General features: G+C 38.1%; 2 protein-coding genes across 2 annotated transcripts in view; one reads left to right on the top strand and one right to left on the bottom strand.

Moving 5' to 3' along the window:
- Positions 1-18,274, bottom strand: part of hspb6 (heat shock protein, alpha-crystallin-related, b6) — a 177,471-nt gene that overhangs the window by 27,809 nt on the left and 131,388 nt on the right. The window lies entirely within an intron of this gene.
- Positions 1-18,274, top strand: part of kmt2bb (lysine (K)-specific methyltransferase 2Bb) — a 65,773-nt gene that overhangs the window by 11,298 nt on the left and 36,201 nt on the right. The window contains exons 5-13 of the mRNA XM_067450261.1: positions 2,708-2,812; positions 3,134-3,290; positions 8,703-8,913; positions 12,598-12,662; positions 12,757-13,014; positions 13,180-13,286; positions 13,388-13,498; positions 15,437-15,550; positions 15,744-15,890. Coding sequence (XP_067306362.1) covers positions 2,708-2,812; positions 3,134-3,290; positions 8,703-8,913; positions 12,598-12,662; positions 12,757-13,014; positions 13,180-13,286; positions 13,388-13,498; positions 15,437-15,550; positions 15,744-15,890 — 1,275 coding nt within the window. The remainder of the gene's footprint in view (positions 1-2,707; positions 2,813-3,133; positions 3,291-8,702; positions 8,914-12,597; positions 12,663-12,756; positions 13,015-13,179; positions 13,287-13,387; positions 13,499-15,436; positions 15,551-15,743; positions 15,891-18,274) is intronic.

An 18,274-nucleotide genomic window follows, 5' to 3' on the forward strand; every position in this document is an offset into this window, starting at 1 on the left:
ATGGAAGTCAATGGCTCCAGTTAACTGTTTGGTTACTGACATTCTTCAAAATATCTTCCCTCGTGTTCAGCTGAAGAAAGAAATTCATACAGGTTTGAAACAACTTGAGGGTGAGTAAAGGATGACAAAATTTTAATTTTAAAGTGAATTATCTCTTTAAAGCTAAAAAAGGAATGTTCTGCCATGTCTGTGTGAGTGAGCTCCACAGTTTGTCTACTACCACACATACTGAAACACACGCGACACTCGCAATGAGTTCAGCGTCTGACCTTTATCTCCATAGATGCTCTCAGAGTCAATTCATGAACATTGTTTCATTTGATAAAACTATCGATTTTTCTTTACCCGACTGCTTCATGCATTTTTACTCCTTACACTTTTCCTTCAGCTTTTCCGAAAGCTGCGATTGGCAAACGGAAAGCAAGAAATTACCGTAGTAAACCATATTTTGGCAAAAAGCGCTATTTGTCTTTAAGGATTTTTTTTAAGCACGCCAAATGTTGAGGATTTACGGTCAAATAGCGCTTTAATATGCTGGCGCCAACACTCGCATTCTAATAGGGTTAAGCGTAATGTATTCTGATGTATTTGATCTGACTGGGTGGGCAGCTGTCAATCTCAGGCCCAACCGTAGATCCGCCCCTATCATAGGTTGGTTGTTTTGTCTGGTATGCACTTGTGTCTCCGCGCGTTTTCAAAGAACATGGGTCTTTGCACACTGAGTCCTTTTTTTTTTCCGCATGCGTTTTTTCATATTCATGATCCGAAAAACTCGTCACGCACAGAGATCTTGCACACTGAGTCCGATGCTTATTAATGAATGTGTTACGGGGAAAAACGCAAAACAAGACAAAGTGACGTCTAGTGAGGATGATTTGTTTGTCCTGAGGAGATATTGGGTTCATCTAACGTTACTCCTGTGATCGCGTAGAGAGGAGAGTTTCCCTATCAAGCGGGGTTATCCGCGGCCATCATTTGTATATTTTCCAATATATTGCATGAATATATAATATATTTTATAATGCCATCAATATATTATTCCATATATTAAAATATATTTCAAGAAAATATATTGGTAAATATATTTTCCTTTCGTAAAGGGAGACTTGATGTGCTATAATTATAGCTGTGATATAATAATATTTGTAGCATTTTTGCTAGAATAATATGTATGGTGGCTCTGAGTTGTCAAAACGTCTCTCAAAATGCGTTTTTACGGATGCGAAAACGCAGAAAATCGAACCTGTTCCAAATTTTTTTTTGACGGACGAAAGTTTCGGAGGCAGTGTGCAAGCGTGATTGACATAACGTGAGGTCGAATTTATTTTTGGAAGTGCGTAAATTATTATTCTAGCAAAAATACCACAAATAATATTATTATATCACACCTATAATTATAGCACATCAAGTCTCTGTTAAGCTCTGTGTGTGTGATCGGATCCATAGACATACTGCCAGGTGTTCGGGATCAATTGATTCACGGAAATTAGTGGTCTTCTTTTTAATATGTGTCTCCAGTATCGCTAGCAAAGCATCAATCTGACACTTTTAATCGGTCGGTCTTGATCCCGCTTGATAAGGAGGGGAAACTCTACGCGATCACAGGAGTCTCTCCACATCTCCTCAGGACAAACAAATTATCCTCACTAGATGTCACTTTGTCTTGTTTTGCGTTTTTATCCCCGTAACGCATTCATTAATACGCATCGGACTCAGTGTGCAAGATCTTCTGTGCGTGACGAATTTTTCGGAATACGAAAAACTGCATGCGAAAATATCGGACTCAGTATTTTGATATCAGTTTCTGGGTTTATTTAATGTTTCTATAACTGAATCAATAAAAATAGAATGTTTGATAGTTTCTGAGATCATTTATAATGCTTTTAGTAATGCGTCGTGTTGGTCTTAAATTTCACTCATAATGGTCTTAAAAGGTCTTAAAAAGGTCTTAAATTTAACTTACTGAAACCTGCAAGAACCCTGAAATATACACAGGAAGTCAAAGGTCTTCACAACAACCTGTCAAAATAAATGTTTGGTATAACTTGAAATAACAGGAATATATACCTCTGGTACAGTAGAGTATACTTTGATCAATAATAGTAATAATAATACAGGTCTCTAGACTAATTTTTTGCTGTGGTTGCACTGGTGTGTCTAACTTTTCTATTTCGGTGCACCTGCACAAAATTTTCCCCGGCTCGTGTCACCTTTAACCATTTATAGGGCACTCATTGAAATACTTGGAAATTAAAAAGTTCAACCCTGGAGTGTTATTGTAGGTTATTACAAGACTTTGTCATTTTTGTTACTTTTGTTACTTTTTTTTTGACAAAAAAAATAATGTTGAAAATAAAGGTTGACAAAGTTACCATATATGGTTCAAATCCAGTCTATTTCCACCCTCCAAAAGTGTATATATAAAAACGCACACAAACTCATTGAAATTAATTAACTACATTTTCATTTGATTAAAATTTAAACAAATGTATGAACTGATTTGATTAATTACATTTTTTAAATTTATATATATTTATTTATAAAGGGTTTTTTTCCCCATAAAGGTCCGGTGAAAAGAATGTTATGTACCATGAAACTGCTAGAATCTTAACTTTTTTTTTTACTCAGTAGATGCTTTTTTGACATGTGTATAATTGAAGTGATATTAATATTGTTTTAATCTGTTTTCACACCTTGTTTGTGGTAGCTCTTGCCAGAGGGTAGAATTACTGCAACAAAGAGACAGAGACGAAAACCGAAAGAACGGCTTGAAAATGCGTGTCCCAACAAGACTGATGCTTCTCCAGAGCAGGTATCAGATTTTTCCTTTTATATATGAAACAAGAGCAAATAGGATTCTAGTGCATTTATTATTCAGTAGAATTCTTATTTCATTCTTATTTGTTATCGTTATTCTTTTGTATTAGTACTAAAATATGATAGAATATCTGTCAGCAATGTTGCACGTTCTTCTAAGATTTAGTAGGTAACTAGGCTATGACATTGTGAATATGTGCACGCTAATTGTAATTGCTATCAATTTGCCAAATATGATGCCAGTCAAATCAATATGCTGACAGAACAGAATTTGTTCAGTGCTTTTGTTTTCATACTTTACAAATTTCGCCATTAGGAACCTGCCAGAGGGGGACCTCGCATTAAACACGTATGCAGAGCTGCAGCTGTGGTTTTGGGTCAGCCTCGTGCCATGGTTCCTGACGACATCCCCCGACTAAGTGCTCTACCTCTGCACGAGAGATCGGACATATCTCCTTCACCTGCAGAAAAAGGTACCATCGCTTACTCTGCAGACTGCAAAGATTACCAATAAACCCAAGGGAGAATTTCATAATATGCCTCAGTTAGTGTAAAGCTAGTAAAATCAATATTTTAGATGCGTTTCTTCTGGTATTTTCTGCAATATTGCTAGTTTAGGATGCTTTCTTGTAGGGCTGAGCGATTAATCGCATTTGCGATATGATAAAACACAATCTTTTTTAAACCGCAGAGGCTGCGATTACACTGGTCACAGACCCCATTAGAGTAAAGCAGTCAGCTCTGAGGAAGCAACAACATGGCACGCTATGCAACAGAACAGCTTAGGTTTAATCAGTTAACCACATGATATGGTGAGATGACACATGATATGAAGAGAGCATGTTACAGGCTGCTAAAGCTGGCAGTCAAACACGCCCAGGGTTTTCGTTGGATGAAGCCAGTCAATGTCTAGCTAATGCCTAGCCAGCATAGATTTGATTGATGGACGTAGTAACGAATCAAAAGGCATTATTTTGCGCAGTGTTTGTAAGATATATCGAAAGCATTGAATGAATACACCTCGTGCTTACAGTCACCATAGCATCCAATAGTATCCAGCGGTGTGCCAGTTTTAGCACACATACTGTCTTACGCACATACTCAATGACAGACTGTTTTTATCAACTAAATGTGCTTTTACAATTGTAAATTCTATAAATAGTTGCTTTAGTTTTTCAGGGACAGTAAATGCATTATAATTAGCAGTTTATTGCAGATTTATTTGAATAAAAAAATACCCTTTACAATTACAAATGTTCTAATATAATTGGCCTTTTTGAAAGGACGCCTAGGCTTTTTGTTTTTATATAAAAGCTTACAGAAGCTACACTTTTGAGAGAATCATCCTCAAATTTGAAACACAACATGACCAGACATTCAGCTTTATATTTAAGTTATTTTCAGGCCCTTAACATTAAAATCGCATAATTTTTTCCCTAAGAAAAAAAAAAAAACGTGAGTCACTTACATGCATTTTTCCCTTGTTTTACTCTGTTCCTATACTGTTTTGAGTTATGACTCTTGTGTAACAATATTTCAATTGTCTAGTTTAAAATAAGACCAGATTTATGAATTTAGTCCATACATAGGGTTTAAGAACTGCTGATTGGTTTATTTGGGTATGTCATTTTCAGAAATAGAGGTTAATCTATCTGGTATTTTGTTGGTCATACTATACAATAGAGATGGAAGAAGGATTCTCTCTAATGATTCTTAGTTTTAACAGCAGGTGCGCGATGGCGCTGCATGTAGAAACACCCGTAGTCTGATGGCTTCCAATTCCTCACACCACTCAAACCTTCCATAAAATAACCTTTGATAAATTTTGGAAAGGTGTAAGCGAATTACAGTGGCCTTCGCGGGCTTTATTGCAGAGGATATGCTATGCGAGTGTGGAAACAAATTTTGCTTGATGTTAGTGGCTCGTTTGACAGTATTTTCCTTACAAAGGCTCTACGAAGGCATCGTTTATGTCGTTTGGACTGCAGTGGGCTTATACATGAGCCCCGGTGTACGTGGTTAAACGTACTTGATTCTCTAAATGCTTTTATGATGCGAAATGAATGTAAACACAGACAGTTATTTCAAGACTAGGGCTGTCAATCGATTAAAATATTTAATTGCGATTAATCAAACGGTTGTCAAGAGGTAGCTCACGATTAATCACAATTTAATCACACATTTTTATCAGTTGTAAATGTCTCTTAAATTAATTTTAAATTAAGTTTTTTAATACTCTAATCAACATGGATATGGACAAAAATGCATGCTTTATGCAAATGTAAGTTTATTATTAGTATTAGTAATAATCAATTATACAGCTTGAAGACTAGACATGTATCAAAGGTCACAGATGTTTATCAAAGTACTTAAGTTTATCAGAGACATACTTTATGTCTCTTAAGTCTAAGCTTAAAGCTACACTGTGTAACTTTTTTTGTTTATTCTTAGCTAAAAACACTTTGTTCTTTCAAAAATAGATGTGCTCATTAATGTATATTTACTGTTTTCAAGTAATAAAGTATTCTCGTAAGTTTATAATATGCCATTGAAAATACATACGGGTGAGGGGTTCGAATGCTGGTCGCCATGTTGCTCCTCCATCTTGAAAGTACATTAGCCAAAGAGGGACATACCCGTAAATTCAAGCTTCGCTTTTCGCGTTTTAACACACAATGGCGGTCATGAACGAGGTCGAACTGGAAGCCATGTTAATCTTGGACTAAATCGGCCACCGTAAGAGTTAAAAACGAAATCAGAATTGAGAGGAACAGAAACTAATATTCACTGGCTTGTCATATATCTTTACACCGCTAGATGGGGGAAAATATCACACAGTGTAGCTTTAAAAATTCAGATTTTCCAGGGAGTTTTTAGACGGGCAGTTTAGTTCAGAACAGTGCATAGGCCACGGGTCAAACAGAAAATGCATGCAGCAGTAATCGCGCGTTAATTTAACATTTTATAAATTAGTAAAATTAGTGCGGCTAAAATGAATTTGCTTTTAACACTTTATTAAAGGGTTAGTTGAAATGAAATTTATGTCATCAATGCCTCACTCTAATGACGTTCCACATCAGTAAGACCTCCGTTCATCTTTGAAACACAGTTTAAGATATTTTAAAATTAAGTCTGAGAGCGTATGGAAGTGTATGGACACTATACTGTCCATGTCCATAAAGGGAATACAAACATCATCAGAGTATATGTGACATTGGTTAGTTAGTTAGTTAGTTAGAATCTCTTGAAGCATCAAAAATACATTTTGGTCCAAAAATTATGTTTTTATTCCCTTTCTGGACATGAACAGTACAGTGTGCATACACGTCCATACGCTCTCGGACTAAATATAAAATATCTTAAACTGTGTTCCGAAGATGAACGCAGGTCTTACAGGTGTGGAACAACATTAGGGTGAGTCGTTAAAGACATTAATTAAATTTTGGATTAACTAACACTTTAATGCGTTCATTTTGACAGCCCTAGTCAAGACTTAATGGATTAAATAGACAGGACAAAACACACATTTAAATTCAAAAGAGATGTGCATTAGTGTGAACAACTGTGAATTTAGCTTACTAGATATGCTATGATGGAAACAAATGTTGGGAAACGTTCAGATAGCCAGGCTACTCTAAAATACTGAGAGCACTTGTTTATTGCTTGTAAATGTAATGTTTCTCTTTATTATTTACTAGTAGCTTTTTTTTAATTTTATTTTTTATTAGTTTATATATTTAAAATTCTTACCATGCAATTGTTGTAATTTTTTTTGTGTAGTTATTTTAAAAAGTACTAATAATTACATATTGTAATGAAAAAAATAAAAGATTTTATATTTTATCAATAGGGGTGTGACAAGATCACGCGAGACTAAACTGTGATGAGATTTTTCATGGAGGTGAAAAGCTGTCATGACGGAGTGTGAGGGTGAAGTTAGGATCAAATATGCAAACGCTGCGTTTACTTTACGCATCCACTCTAGTTTTGCTTTTAAAAGAAGTAAAAACAATTTAGCCTATTTTAGGTGGATAACAGTTGCGTGAATTCCATCAGCTCATCCAAAACGAGCTGTTCGAGTTTACCTAGTGCGCAGCACTGCCACTGATCACGTGACAAGACAAGGAGTGTGTTCACATGCACAGCAGTAAGCTGAAAACTCACAAAAATCAGCTTATTGAAATAACCAGTTTTCCCCGTTTACATGCAAACCAGTAAACTGACAATGCAAGTAACCCGGCTTTACATTACTTTATTAATAAACCAGGTTATTTCCTTGTAGTGACATCAAACATAATGTTCGTATCTGACTCGGGAGTATTTTAAGTGTGCACTGTGTCAGCGGGAGATTTACGGCTCATATTATCCCTCATGCAAGTTACAGATGCACCGTTTTGACTGAACCTCTTCTACTTCTGCCGCATGAGATAAGAACACATCTTTACAATTTTCTGGGTCTTAAAAGAGTCTGCGTTTGTGATATGTCCTTATTTCACGCAAAATGCTAGCTCACTCTGTCTGGATGCTTTTAAATCTGCTCTGAGTTTGCGTTTTTGTCACATATCACACATGCGCACTTCAATAAGCTGACAGAAAGCAGGTTAATACGTTTACATGCAGCGCGAAATCGGGGATAAGAGGCAAAAAAGTACCCGTTCCGACCGGTTTATGCTTACGCCGTTTATGACCTTACTCCGATAAAAGAAAACTGGTTACCGCGTTTACATGACCATGTTCATTGTCGGCTTATAAGGCGTAATCATCTTAAGAACATGCATGTAAATGCACTCATTAAAGCGTGGGTTATGAGTGTGTGTTACACGTTAGTGGACTGGACCGTGGTGGGGGAATATCTTTTATTTTAAAATGTGCTCAGCACCACCACAGAGTATTATTATTGACAGAGTACGCACAATTGCGAAATTAAAAGTGAAAAATAATAGAGAGCTTCCATTCAGACGCGACTTCAGTAAGTTACCGCTGTAGTTAACCATGTAGTTATCTGTGTAGTTAACCATCTCTTAGGTCTGTATCACTCCTGAGGATGAAATTTGGTCTCTATTTGCACTTAGGTGGTTATTGTTTGCACTGAAAATCTGATTATGTTTGTGGAAAGGAGTTCAGTTAGGAGGTCAAAAGAAGCTCATGTGCAGTTCTAAGGTCTGATGAGACAATCATACCAGGAAAGAAGCCAGTCAGTTGAGTTTGTGCAAAGCCTTTACAGTGCTTGAGTATTGTTGTATTTTACTGCATATGATAATTCATTCTCAGAAAGAAGTGACTGAAATGACATTCATTATAAGATGATGAGTTAAAACATTTCAAATGCACCTGCAAACAGTTGTTCTAGTCATGCATTTCATCATTGAGGATTTCTTAAAAATACAGTGTAAAAGTCTCGTCTTGTCTCGTTCTCATGAACTCGATCCACCCCTATTTATTAATAAAATAATTAACATAAAAAAAAAATAATGAATAGTTTTTAAATCAGATCGTGACTCCCAGAATCGGAATCGGATCAGATATTGAGGTGCCTAAAGATTCCCACCTCTACCATACGGTGATATATTGTTTGGCTTTGTTTAATAATACAGAAGATAAAAAGCTTAAAAAATAATCACCTATTAAATCGAAATATTGGTTAAAACAAAATCTCAGTTTCTTGTTAATCTGCTGTTTGTATATTCATAGCTCATCTTGTGCGGTTTTTATTTTCTGGTACGTTTCAAAATCTAGTGAGCTACTAGACAGCATTGCCTTATTTTTGCCTTAAAAGGGTAGACAGCATGGCAGAGGTCACTAGCCCTAATTTGTTGATAGTATCTAATACCGTTTGTAAATTATGTATCATGGCTGTGTTTTGACATTTTCTGTCACTATTGCAGGAGTCGAGTCCCACTCTGACCCTGAAAGCCCTGCATTACAAGAACACAGGACACCAAAGTTTCGTCGTGGTAGAGGTCATTTTTTTGGGAACCGGTCCAGGCGGTGTGGGGAGTGTAAAGGTTGCCTGCACGAGGAGGACTGTGGCAGGTGCATCAACTGCTTAGACAAACCCAAGTTTGGTGGCCCCAACACAAAACGCCAGTGCTGTGTGTAAGTATGCTAATTTTGTTATTTTTTCCAGACACTTAGTTCATAGTTAGGCCTTTCAGGCACTGTGTCACAAGAGAACCCAGTTTTTTTTCTCCCATTTTGACTGGACTGAAGCATAAAAATACCATAATATGTTTGCAGATATTTAGGAAAAATGCTCACATACTTGAATGCTTCTGCTAGTTATAGATGGTCTGTTTTTGTTTTGGTCCATGTGATCCCGCCCACTGCCAATTTGCTCAGTAGTATTTGAACAACCTGTGTTGCCAGTCGGCGGGTAACAGTTTATTGTAGCCATGGAAGGCAGCGGACGAACCGGGTCAGAGCCTTGGCATCCATCTAAATCTCTGTGACCAGAGGCATATTAAAACGCAGACACATTAGCTGATCATCAAAGAGTGACATTTCTAGGCATAGGCAAACTAGGCGGTCGCCTAGGGTGCCAACAGTTGGTGGGCGCCAGTGAGCTCCCACCCCAACAAGATTTTTTAGTTATTTCATATATATTTTATTATTAATATTTCGTACTTTTGCTATTTCACGGCATTATGATTATTGGAGTGAAGTCGCCATGGTGATAGTGGCTGCTGTAATGAAATGAGATCATGTAGAGGGCGGCAGGGAACGTCGTCATCCGTGGCGTTGTAACGCTTGTGTCCGAGTGAAAAATGCGGATAGCTCACTTAATGTAACTGGAGTGGATGTAAACACGGAGGCGATTAACATCAAACAGATCGCACTTTATTCCCCGCTGAACTCTCATCACAAACTCCCTTTCCGTCCACAGCATTACTTAATAAAACAAAATAACTGACTGTTAGCAACAGAAAACAGAAAATAATCCCCACACATGGGAGCTCAAGCCTCAGTGCGCACATACACAAAATGCAGACTTCGTTTGCAGGGAGCGCGCGCAGCTCTTAAAGGGGCCACACTATATTTCTACTCGTTACAGCGTGCTTTAGTTTCATCATCATGAAAAGGTCAAAGCCATCAGGGGCTCAGTATCGTAAAAAGAAATAAGAGGAAATATAAAAAAAGCGAAATATACAGGTATGTTAGCCTACTTATTGGTTACTTGTTCTCTACTAAGCTGGTTGCTGTATCATAACGTTGAGCAAAACATTACACTGAATATTAGTTCTGGACGGACCACACGCCATGCTCATTTCAGGTGCAGAACATTATGATAGTTAATTTGAATAAAAAAAACATTACATCAGAGATAGCTGTTTAAATTGATCAAGTAGGCTAATACTGTCATAACCATAGGAGTCATTAGGCCCTTTTTTATGAACTTATGCCTCAGCCCCCCCTAAAAAATATGTGATTTACCTTTAAAACATATGAAACTGGCGCGAGGCTTCGGCTACGGCTTCGTCCCGTCTTTTAGTCTTTGTGTCAGTGTGTTCTTCAATCCGCAGCGGCACCGAGTGACATGGTTTTCAAGCTATTGTTATCTAATTTTTTGGCCTTCAGAACATCTTAAAATACACATTTGTAGATCATAGAAATCAAAATACAACATATGAATCTTGCCTAGGGTGCCAGAAAGGCTAGAAACGGCCCTGAGTGTAAGGCTCGTCACTTTCATTTTCAACTGCACTTGTTCCTGTTGTGTGTCCTCAATCTGACAACTGGACTCTGAACTGAAATCTGAAACATCTCTTTCCAGTATTTTGACTTTGTTCTGCAGTACCCGTTTCAAACACTAGCTGTCAGTATAACATAATGTGGTATTTGAGACTCTTTTGAAGTTTTTGAAGATTACTCTTTTGAGAAATTTTGTACAAAATATTTTACCTTATAAAACTATATATTTTTAAAATAAATATTAGTTACTTTTCACAACAACCAGTTTAATTTTAGTAGTATTATTTAAATACTGAATTAGCTTTTTCTGTTAATTTTTATATGAATTGCATTATCAATTTGGTTATGTGCTTTTGTGGTTGTTTTTTTGTAGCTTTAACCTATTTTCATTCCAGTTTTATTGGTTTTAGTACATAAACAGTTTAATTTCAGTCAATTGTCAACATTTATCATTTTCATTTAGGCTGCTTCGGCAAAGTTTACGTTTTTCAATGAATATTGTCTGTGTGTCTGTGTGTGTGTGTGTGTGTGTGTGTGTGTGTGTGTGTGTGTGTGTGTGTGTGTACTTTTTATTAAGCGTGTGTTTTGTGATTGCAGCTTAATCTCAATTAACAAAAACACTTTAGTTTTAGTTTTGTTTAAAAAAATAACATTGTCAACAACCATGGTGCATACAGGTAAAATGTTTTCATAGGAAATGCCAAATTAGCAAAAAGCAATTATGGTTAACATTCTATATTACTAGGGATGGGTATCGTTAAGGTTTTAACGGTATTACTACTCTTATCGATACTGCTTATCGGTCCGGTACTTTAACGGTATTCTTATCGGTACTTTTTGAGATTTATATATATATATATATATATATATATATATATATATATATATTCTAGTAATCAAATGTAAAATAACACTGCATGGTTTATCATAAATAGCCTAAATTAATGCTTATTAAAGCTGAATTTATTCATTCAAGAGCTGTGAGTGATTTTCTCTTTGCATTTGGTTGTTTAATTCGCAGTAATCCGTCAGCATGTTTATTTACACCGCTGCCTCTTTAAGACAGATGTGCAGATCTATAGGCGACTGATAATAGGCAGATGCACTACATTTTCTCCTGACTATATCCATAATAACTACGTCCATTTTAGACACAAACTGTGTTGTGTTTAAGAGACTCTCCAAGCCGGTCATTTTGACATAGATGTTTGAGTACATTTGATCGTTTAGACGCGAGTGTGAAACCGAAAGTGTAATTTGCTCGTCTCGTTGCGGCTGTTTCAGAGCGCGCGCGCTGACTTGGGAACAATCTCTTGCGGACATTTTTGTGGTTTTAATCGCTCTTTTTATTATTAAACGCATCCCACAACCAACAGTAGCTAGACTGAATTTTACAACAATCACTGATCGTGCTGATTCTGTCATTACGTTTGAGTTTAAGGGAGAAATGGCAGTGCTGCAAAGGGATTAAGTTGCGCTAGACATAAATATTATTATTATAATCTTTGGAAGCCAAAATCTAAAATAAAATCAGACTATCACAGATCTAAAGTGTAACCAGGCTATGTTTGAATGTTTAGTTCTGTCCTCGGCTGTCGTTTGTGTCTCTCTCTCGCTCGCTCTCGCTCTCTCTCTCTCTCTCTCTCTCGTCACGTGTATTTTCAAAAGTACCGACAGCAGAACCGATAACGTCAGAGCTTATCGATACAACGGTCTTTCAAAATTTAGCCCCGGGGCCCGTTTAGTACCGGTTTTCGGTACCCATCCCTATATATTACTAATCAGTGTTTCTTATCAAACCATTATAATTATTGCACAAAAAGTGTCCCTTTTCATCACTTAATATACAGGAAACCATCTAGAAATGGCATCATCAAAATTGTGTTTTAGTTATGTTTCCTGTTTATGACAATAAAATAAAATTTTCTCTTTTCTTTACGTCTGCCCCTGTTTTAATGACATTTTCTGCAACATTTTTCTTGCTTTTGTCTGATTCAAGGTCGTCATATTTTTCGAACTTGGAATCAACGCAGTCCTTTCCAAATTAAATTTCTCTTTCATAGTATTATTATTATTTTTATTTTTTTAAAGATACAAGAGATGTGATCAGGTTGAAGAAAGGAAGGCCTTGAGGCTAAGTGGCAAGCTTCAAAAAGGTAAGAACGTATTTAAGAGTGAAAGCCAGCATCCAAGATTATGTGACATGTTTATTCTCTGGACCATCAGGTATAAATGTGTCGTTATTTTCAGGGCACGGGAAGAAGCGGCGCTCCTCGATTATTTCTGGGGGTTACTCGAGTAATGAGGAAGGTGAGGTCGGTGACGGAATAGCGCGGATGTTTCCAGCCTCTCTAAGTGACAGTCCGTCTGTGCGGAAACAGCCGCGACGACACGTAAAACCACGTTCCTACTGCGACCTGTTGGATTATGACTCCGACTTTGACTGGATAGGGGCTTCAAACTCCACCTCCCCAGGCCGCAGGAGAACTCCTGGTCTTCGCAACTCGGGTTAGCCCTCGGCTTGTAGACCAGAATCTGCAACCTCTTATTCATAATGGGTTCAGTTTATTTGAAATGTGGAATTGAAACCAGAATCTTGTTTCTTTTACAATGATTTACTTGCATTATTGCTCTCGAGGTCCTATAGTACTGTTTTTACTAATTGCACCACAGATTTTGTGTCATTTGACGACTTCATTGGCGATGCTTTTGACGAGGGAGTGCGCCATCGCCGACCTGGCTTCCACAGGGTTCCACCCATCAAACGGAAAACTGAGAAGGTATTCATGTTGACCCTCTCAAAAAAAAAAAGCCATGTCCTTGTTTAGCCGAAACGGCATTGAAGCATCGAATGCAACTTCCATTGTTCCTTTGTTTGCAGAGCCCTCAGGAGCAGACGCCACCCAGCGTCCTCGCAGCCCTCGCCAATGGTTTCGCAGAGAGAGAACAGGAGCCTGCAGAGCCCACTCATAAAATCTGTGTCGATTTTAAGGTAGAGACACTGAAAAAAAAGGATTCCGATCCTTCATAGATATAACACATTTAAATGATGTCCACTTTACTTAAACATATCTAATTTTGTCTCAACTTAATTGAATTGTGTTCAATCAACCGAATATATTTAAAACTGAAGTTTACTTAGTTCATTTGCATTGAGAAAGATGTTAGTTTATGTTAGTGTTTGTTTAGTTATGTTGGACATTGAGGAGTTTCTGTAATTTTGTGGTTACCATTATACAGAAGAGTGGTGCCTGTGTAGGCTGTGGGCACTTATACACAAATTAATTAGATGGAATTCCTGCTCTCAATTAAATTTGAGTTTTTCCAATAAGTTATTTTTGCGTTTCATTTCTAAAAATATGCTTTGTTGTTATTTAAAAGTTTTAAAGGTAAATTAAATTGATAAATGTGTTCACCTTATGTAATAAACTTTTATGAATTTAACAACATTAAGTAAACTGCACATATAAATGTTATGTAAGTGACAAATTCTAATGGTTTGTATTTACTCCGAAATTTTGTCAGCTTTACTTGAACAGCTTTTGTCAGCTTTACATTTCTTTTGTTCATATAACAAAATGTTTATTTGTAAAAATTGCTCAATATGGTTGTGTGCAACCACTTGACGCATTTTTTTGAGTTCCTTCACAAAACAGAGAATAGGAATCAAGTTCTGTTTTATTCGTGGCCTACACAGATGTTCATATGTCAGCACTGCTGTGGTTTGCCACATGATGGCAGCACTGTAATGGAATAATCACGGCATGATCAAAGCGCGCAGCAGAACTACAGGTCCTTCTCAAAAATTAGCATATTGTGATAAAGTTCATTATTTTCCATAATGTAATGATAAAAATGTAACTTTCATATATTTTAGATTCATTGCACACCAACAGAAATATGTCAGGTCTTTTATTGTTTTAATACTGATGATTTTGGCAAACAGCTCAGGAAAACCAAAAATTCATATCTCAAAAATTTTAAATATTTCATCCGACCAATGAAAGAAAAGTGTATTTAATACAAAAAAAGTCAACATTCAAATAGTTATGTTCAGTTATGCACTCAATACTTGGTTGGGAATCCTTTTGCAGAAATGACTGCTTCAATGCGGCGTGGCATGGAGGCGATCAGCCTGTGGCACTGCTGAGGTGTTATGGAGGCCCAGGATGCTTCAATAGCGGCCTTAAGCTCATCCAGAGTGTTGGGTCTTGCGTCTCTCAACTTTCTCTTCACAATATCCCACAGATTCTCTATGGGGTTCAGGTCAGGAGAGTTGGCAGGCCAATTGAGCACGGTAATACCATGGTCAGTAAACCATTTACCAGTGGTTTTGGCACTGTGAGCAGGTGCCAGGTCGTGCTGAAAAACAAAATCTTCATCTCCATAAAGCTTTTCAGCAGATGGAAGCATGAAGTGCTCCAAAATCTCCTGATAGCTAGCTGCATTGACCCTGCCCTTGATAAAACACAGTGGACCAACACCAGCAGCTGACATGGCACCCCAGACCATCACTGACTGTGGGTACTTGACACTGGACTTCAGGCATTTTGGCATTTCCTTCTCCCCAGTCGTCCTCCAGACTCTGGCACCTTGATTTCCGAATGACATGCAAAATTAGCTTTCATCCGAAAAAAAAATACTTTGGACCACCGAGCAACAGTCCAGTGCTGCTTCTCTGTAGCCCAAAAGGGGCTTGACCTGGGGAATGCGGCACCTGTAGCCCATTTTCTGCACACGCCTGTGCACGGTGGCTCTGGATGTTTCTTCTCCAGTGTTGGTGTGCAATGAATCTAAAATATATGAAAGTTTAATTTTGATCAGTACATTATGGAAAATAATGAACTTTTATCACAATATGCTAATTTTTTGAGAAGGGCCTGTATATGGTGCCAAAATGTTCCTCACTTCTCTCTGTTCCTTTCCACAGGAGGACTGTAGCGTTCAGAGCGCGTGGGTGACTGGAGGTCTGAGCATCCTCACCTCTGTACCCCTTGTTCCCCAGTACGTCTGCCTGCTGTGCGCCAGTAAAGGCCAACATGAGGTACGTCCTGACTTCTCTTAACTTCAGCAACATCTTAAGAATCTTGCCACATTGCTAAATACTTCACACTGATGATACATAAAAAACTTCTTGAAAAAAACAGTCACCAGAATTGTGCAAAATTGTGCAAACCCAAAATAAAATCTTATGAGTTTTGTTGTTGTCGTCGTCATGACAACCTTGTGTTGTGCAGATGCTGCACTGTCAAGTCTGCTGTGAGCCTTTCCATCGCTTCTGCTTGGACCCTTCAGAGCGCCCACTGGAGGAGAACAAGGAGAACTGGTGCTGTCGTCGCTGCAAGTTCTGCCGCGTTTGTGGCTGCAAGAATAAAGAATCCAAGGTAGACTGTGACGCTCCAAAACATGTTCTTGACAACAGAAGATATTAATGTTGTGTTTGTTCCAAGCGCATGCCGCAGTTTTGCCTTCTGCCGCCTTAAAATGCTCAAGCTCTTTAAAGTAGGATGGATTCTGATAGGCTGTCAGTGTTTTTATTGTTCTTCAGCTGGAAAAAAAATCATTCTGAAAGTGATTCCAGCAATATTGCTTATCCGTGCCGTTATAGTTGTGTGCGAGAACTCTTCTATTCTAATATAATATTTTTAGAACGATCTCTTTATCTCTTTACCCTTGGTGTTAACAGGCCTTAACCCTAATTTAAAGGTAGGGCCCCATAGTTTCTGTGATTGGGCTGGGTAATTTTGTTTGTTTGTTTGTTGGTTTTTGATGCTCACAAAGGCTGCATTTGATCAAAAATGCAGTCAAAACAGTAATATTGTGAAATATTATTTACTACTATTATTATTATTATTATCAAAGGGTTACTTCTGTGATTTAGCATTAAGCTTTGTATTGTAACTGGCTCATTAATGTAGTAGAAATGTGACATTTTTGAATTTGGTGCCTTCTAGACTGAGAAAAGACCGAAAATGTATTTTTGTCTCATGGGGATGAAAGACAACAACTCCCAGAATGCACTTGCACTTGCCAACATTACTGGATCACTTGCCCATCGCGTTCATTTTCATAAAATCAGTTAAGTTAGAGAACAGACACTGCAATTAAAAACTGAACTTGGCTATTCAATAAATAATGTGAGTGAGCTGAGCGAGTTTCATGGCACAAAGAGTCAGATTACATTCATCACGAGAGCTGAGGCAAGCGCGGCATGCATTCACAGCGCGTGTTCAGTCCAAGCCTCCATGCTCCGCTCAGAAAGTGAAGCTTTCGCGCCTCGATCGCCCCCTGGTGACCGGTCTCAGTATAGTTGCCCCTCTGTTTTCTAATGGACGTGAGGGATTATGATTGGGTGACGTCATGATTGACAGCTGAGATTGACGTCTTCTCTGAGATTGACGTCTTCTCTGAGTGAAGTTGTCATTAACTGACTTTTTTCGGGATTTTTGGGAGCAGATAGGAGCTTTAGCTTTAATTTCTACATTTCCATAACTGTTTATTTCACACCAACATAATTAATTGCTCTGCATCTGTGAGAGTGTGGGCGGGCTTTTGATATCACGACTGTACTTCCTGCTCTACTTCCTGCTCTCTACTGCGCAGCTCCGGTCTTGTAATCGCTACTGCGCAGACTCGGTCCCAAGATGTCAGCAGGCCGCCTGAAAGCTTCAACTCTGGCAAGCGGAAACGGATGATGTCGAGTCGGCCATATTTGTTTACGGTCTATGATTCAGTCTGGCACATTTTCAGTTCATGCCTTAGGAAGCTTAAAGGGGGGGTGAAACACTCAGTTTCAGTCAGTGTCATGTCAATCTTGAGTACCTATAGAGTAGCATTGCATCCTGCATATCTCCGAAAAGTCTTTATTTTTTAAATAATTATATAAGAAAGATGCGCTGTTCCGAGTCTTTCCGGAAAAAGCTGAGCGGGTGGGGGCGTGTCGTGTGAGCGGAGCTAAATAATGACGTGTGCGCGCCGCTGTTGTGTTGAGTGCGTCGTAAAGCTGTGTCATCCCTAACAGCGGGAAAAACTTTATTCAAAATAAAAATATGGCTTTTAATCAGATACAGCCATACATCTATGATCCGGAATCAGACCCAGAGGCTGCAGTTGAACAGGAGCAGCAGCAAAAACGACTAGAGCAGGACGTCTCTATGTGGTACAAGTTACACACTAACTATATAATATGCTTAGCGGCTTGTGTTATTTACATATTTATACTTGAATTATATCGTCGTATTTTTGTCTTTGAAGGTGTACATGTGAGAAGTGCAGTTGTGCACGTGTGTTTACGCGTGGTTTGTGTAGACAATTGTAACGTTATTAAGCGGACTGGTTTTGCACGGCAGGCTAAGTTAGTGTTTACATAGAAAGACACGGAATAGTAGCACATTTGAATGAAGAAGCGCGCTTATTTAGTTCAACATATTTCCCCCCTCTTTGTATATTGTTGTTTGGAGTGCTTTTACAATACACAAACATAAAGTTACACATATAGTGGCCAGCTAAACAAATGTACACGCACTACACATCGCATGCTCCATTGATCAATTTCTATATAGTAATATATATAGTAACTATACGTGATCATGTTTGGGCTACTTGATGAGCATAGACATTTGAAGCAGTCTCACTCACCGCCTGCGGTTCTAACGTTGGGACCTTTATCGTTGGGACTGCTCCATCATTCAGCATTAGGCGATTGGAAAATCCGGCGTCAAGCTGGGCCTTGTTTATGAAACAGTCGGCACCGAAATGCAGCGAACAG

Source organism: Pseudorasbora parva, chromosome 8, assembly GCF_024679245.1.
Source record: "Pseudorasbora parva isolate DD20220531a chromosome 8, ASM2467924v1, whole genome shotgun sequence".
NCBI classification, from domain to species: Eukaryota; Metazoa; Chordata; class Actinopteri; order Cypriniformes; family Gobionidae; genus Pseudorasbora; species Pseudorasbora parva.